Source organism: Camelina sativa, chromosome 20 (genome assembly GCF_000633955.1).
Source record: "Camelina sativa cultivar DH55 chromosome 20, Cs, whole genome shotgun sequence".
Lineage (NCBI taxonomy): Eukaryota > Viridiplantae > Streptophyta > Magnoliopsida > Brassicales > Brassicaceae > Camelina > Camelina sativa.
Genome location: NC_025704.1, coordinates 13611773 through 13615904, shown reverse-complemented (window position 1 = coordinate 13615904; position 4132 = coordinate 13611773). Strand labels below are relative to the sequence as shown.

The window sequence follows — 4132 nt, the reverse complement described above, 5'->3', positions numbered from 1 at the left end:
CCGTTTTGCCATGTGCCGATTGCTCCTTGTTTTGGTGAGATGTTTCTGTTTTCTTCATCAACGGTGATGTCATGAATGCTTGCCCTGTTTCTGTGTTTGTTCTTTGAGTTCAGACGTTCAAAGTATTTTTGAGCATGACTTGCAACCTGAGTTGGTGTTCTTGTCCTCACAGAGTTACGAGAAATGCTACGCCAATCACCTTTCCCATACTTAGCCAAACCAATAAGAAATTGTCTATTTCCAAAAAAAAAAAAAAAAAGTGTGAGAATCAACGTCAAAATTCAACAATTTTGGTTCATATCAAACTTAAAAGGTACAAATCAAAGACAATGGAATGATAATACATATTAAATAAAGTGAAATCTAATGTATCAAAGCATTTTTGAGTTTTATATTCAGTTACCTAATTACTGGCCAAATAAATGATTATGCCATAGTATTGCAATCAGAACAAAATAAACACAAAATCTATATACAAAGTTACATTACAAAAATAAGTGAATAGAAGGAACCTGTGTTCATCTAATGTCCAAGAAACTCCCTTTTGTCGTTTGTGCTTGAGTTTTCTTTTACCTCTAGCATTGGGATTTGGTTCTTCTGGAACACGATAATCTGGAAGAGGTACACGTCCAGATTCAATGTCCATAACATCACGAATTAAATTATTGTAATGATCAATAATATGTGCTGTAGTTTTCCCAGGAACAACTTCAGCAATGCTATCCCAACAAATCTTTCTTTCATCGTCATAAAATGCAAGGGCTGTCTCGAAAGCAATATCATCATCCCTGCTCCAATATGAACCAACACTAGTGTTCCATCCCAAAGTCATTTTCCATGAAAAAACTCAAAATATTTTAGACCAAATACTCTCCGGCTAAAGAAAAAAAAAAAACAAATGCTCTAGAATGATATGATGACTTGAAATTGTAAAGCTTGGTTTTATAAGCCCAGAAACTAGCTTTGAAAGACTTGTAAAGACTATACACACTATATCAAGAAAACTACAGATATATAGATGGAAAGAGATCACAAAACACATGTTCTATATATACTATTTTCAGTTTAAAAACATTATTATTTTTCATAAAAGAAATTAAAACTCATTATTGTTATTATTTTTCTTTCCGTTTTTCCATTATTTTCTTTTCCCCTAACCATATATATATGGTGCTTACAATACATTATATCATATGACAGATGGCAACAAGTATCAATTGCTACTTTATTATTTGCTAAATAATATATAATGATATAAATCTTATTTTTTGGGGCAGCATATAGAAATAAATCTATATTTCCAAATTTCCATTTTTATAGTATTAAATAAAATTGTGCTTATAGACCTTGACACCTTCTTTGAGGGGGGTGTCAACTGTCAAGCAACAATTATTCAAGTCTAAAAAAATCAAAGTCATTATGGGGAAACTTAAATTTTACTATATACATCTATTTTTTTTTGTCAAAATTTTTACATATACATTACACTAGAATTTGTACCCGTGCACACACAAGATTTTAATTTAAAATATTTATTATCAATATAATCATTCCAACTTTTGAGTATAAATCTATAAAAAAATTAAACTTACTTTACTCAGTGATATAAAACATATATATTTTTGAAGATAATATTTCTTTGTTATATCTATTTGCAATTTTACGTGGGATTTTAGTTAAAAAAATTTATCAATAAGAATTATTGAATATGAATATATGTCGCAATAATATTGTCAACAATCTTCTGACCTTTTATGTTTAAAAGAGTTCATTCAATATTTATATCTCATAAAAACATAATTTTAAAAATTCTAACGTCAATGTCATTCGTTGACCTAATTATAGAGACCATTTAAACATATCGATATCCTACATTAAATACAAATATACAAAGTTTCATGAACAATTTTAGTGCTATGTGGCTACAATGAGATTGTCCAAATGCATCATCTGCCATAATAGAATTTCCGACTAAGTCAAGAATGCTTAAATGATGAAACGTTTAAACCCCACAATGAATATCTATTCACTAATCCAAGTTACATTTTTTTAAAAAAAAATCTCATATGTTATTTGCCGATGTTAATTTTGTGATGCAACCCCAGCTTAAAAAAAAACATAGTGTACTTTATATATGTTGTTTTTGCCAATGTTTTGGGTTAAAAGCATTTGATAATATATATATATATATATATATGTTATATTTGTTATATATGTTTTATATCATGTTATAAAAGTGTAGCTCCAGTTGATAATATACCTTATGAGATATGCTACACAAATCACATGCTACTTTTTGTAACGGCTTACATATCATTTTTTCTATATTTCCTGACCATTGACTTTATTTTTTAGATAGATTATTTTTTTAAAATTCTTTTTCATAGTTTTCCCAAAAAAGTGTGCCCCTTACAATATCTTTGTTTTAGATCAAACTTTTAAGTTAATTTAAGTTAAGTAATTAATTTTTTCTTTCTTATAAGTAAAATTTAATAATAAATCTTTATGGTATATGTTTTTTAGAAACTAATGTTTCACTTCAATTTTATTTTCATGTTTAGATTTTTTTATAAATACAATTACATAACTTGTTTTTTTACTCCACCATGCATTAAAATCTTACTTACATTCTAAAACTCATAAGCCCATTCTAAATTTTGGAATATAATCATTTTTTGGTTATAATTTTAATAATAACATTATTATTAAAACAAATTTTATAGTATTATTTTTACTATTTTAAATTTTTCATTTATTTTACTTAATTCATTTTTAGATAGTTATTATTTTTATTATTTACTAAAAAATTATATTATTGTTTATACTATTTTAAAATTTAATTAATTTTAGTTAATTTGTTATTTATTTGTTTTTAATATTATTAATTATAAGTAATAAATATGCAATGAATGAACATTAAAAATAATATTTTTTATGCAAAAAGAAAAAAAAATTGATTAGGCGGATGTTGATGTGGAGGAAGGAAAAGTGAGCAGAGTTAACTTTATATATATAGATTACACATATTATTTAGTACAAATTTTTTTTTAGTAGAAGTTTATGTTTGCCTCAAACTTTTATTTAAATGTGTCAGACTTAGCTTGTACAATCGTATATATAAATATCACTTTTTTTTTTCATTTAAATATGTCATGTCTAGTTATTTTTTATTTTTTTTCAGTTTATTATAGGGGATCAATAGTTTATATTGTTTAATGGCATTAACAAAAATATTCATAAATCCCTGATGATCCTATGTGTATTTTGAAAACTGGTTAACAGGTAACAGCACAGCAGCCAACGTAGAAAGAATAAACAAAGCCAAGTGATTAAAGAGGAAGAGATGAAAGATAATGTTTACTACTAGGTATATAATATATGTATACATCTGCAATCTGCATACATATCGTATTCATGATCTCATTTCGGGTAATAGAGATAACGAGATAATGATGCAATTGGTTTTATATAAACTACTAATGAGCTAGACAAGTAACACATACAATTGCAATAATTATGATTACATGCATATCGTTGATAATCGCTATAAAACAATAAGTTATTAAAAGTGAAAGAAATGTTAATTGGTCCCTAAAGCCTTTACTTTATAGACTTTAGCCATCGGCCGGCCTGAGCAGATCACTGAGTACAAGAGTGACTAGATTGGATAATCATGTATGCAGAAGATTTTGCTTGTGATTACTTTTTTTGGGACCTGTAAGTAGTACTCCTAAATAAAATAAGAACTAACAAAATATTAACAAACTAATGAACTATATAGAGTATATATGTATATAGTTATTTTTGCAAATATTTATTAACCATGCATATATGTTTGTCATAAAATTACACAGAATTGATATAGGTTTTTTAATTTTTCATCTAGTTACCCTTTATTATACAGATGAAAAATAAAGTATCAAGATTATGAACTTAAAGATCACAAAAAATCATGTAATATTAGACAAATAATTGAAAAATAATTGAGATCAAGTAATAACTCAATTAAAAATATTAAAAGAACTTATATTAAAAAAAAGAAAAGAAAGTGTAGTAAATGTGAAGGATGTCGATAATGATGAAATTAGTCTTAGTCTTATAGCTTTTTTTTTTTTTTTTTTTTTTTTTAAAA

At 26.0% G+C, this 4132-nt stretch overlaps 1 protein-coding gene across 1 annotated transcript in view; it reads right to left on the bottom strand.

Moving 5' to 3' along the window:
* Positions 1-832, bottom strand: part of LOC104772496 — a 6062-nt gene extending 5230 nt beyond the window's left edge. The window contains exons 1-2 of the mRNA XM_010497101.2: positions 513-832; positions 10-234 (exon numbers count right to left, since the gene is read on the bottom strand). Of these exons, the coding sequence (XP_010495403.2) occupies positions 10-234; positions 513-832 (545 nt within the window). The remainder of the gene's footprint in view (positions 1-9; positions 235-512) is intronic.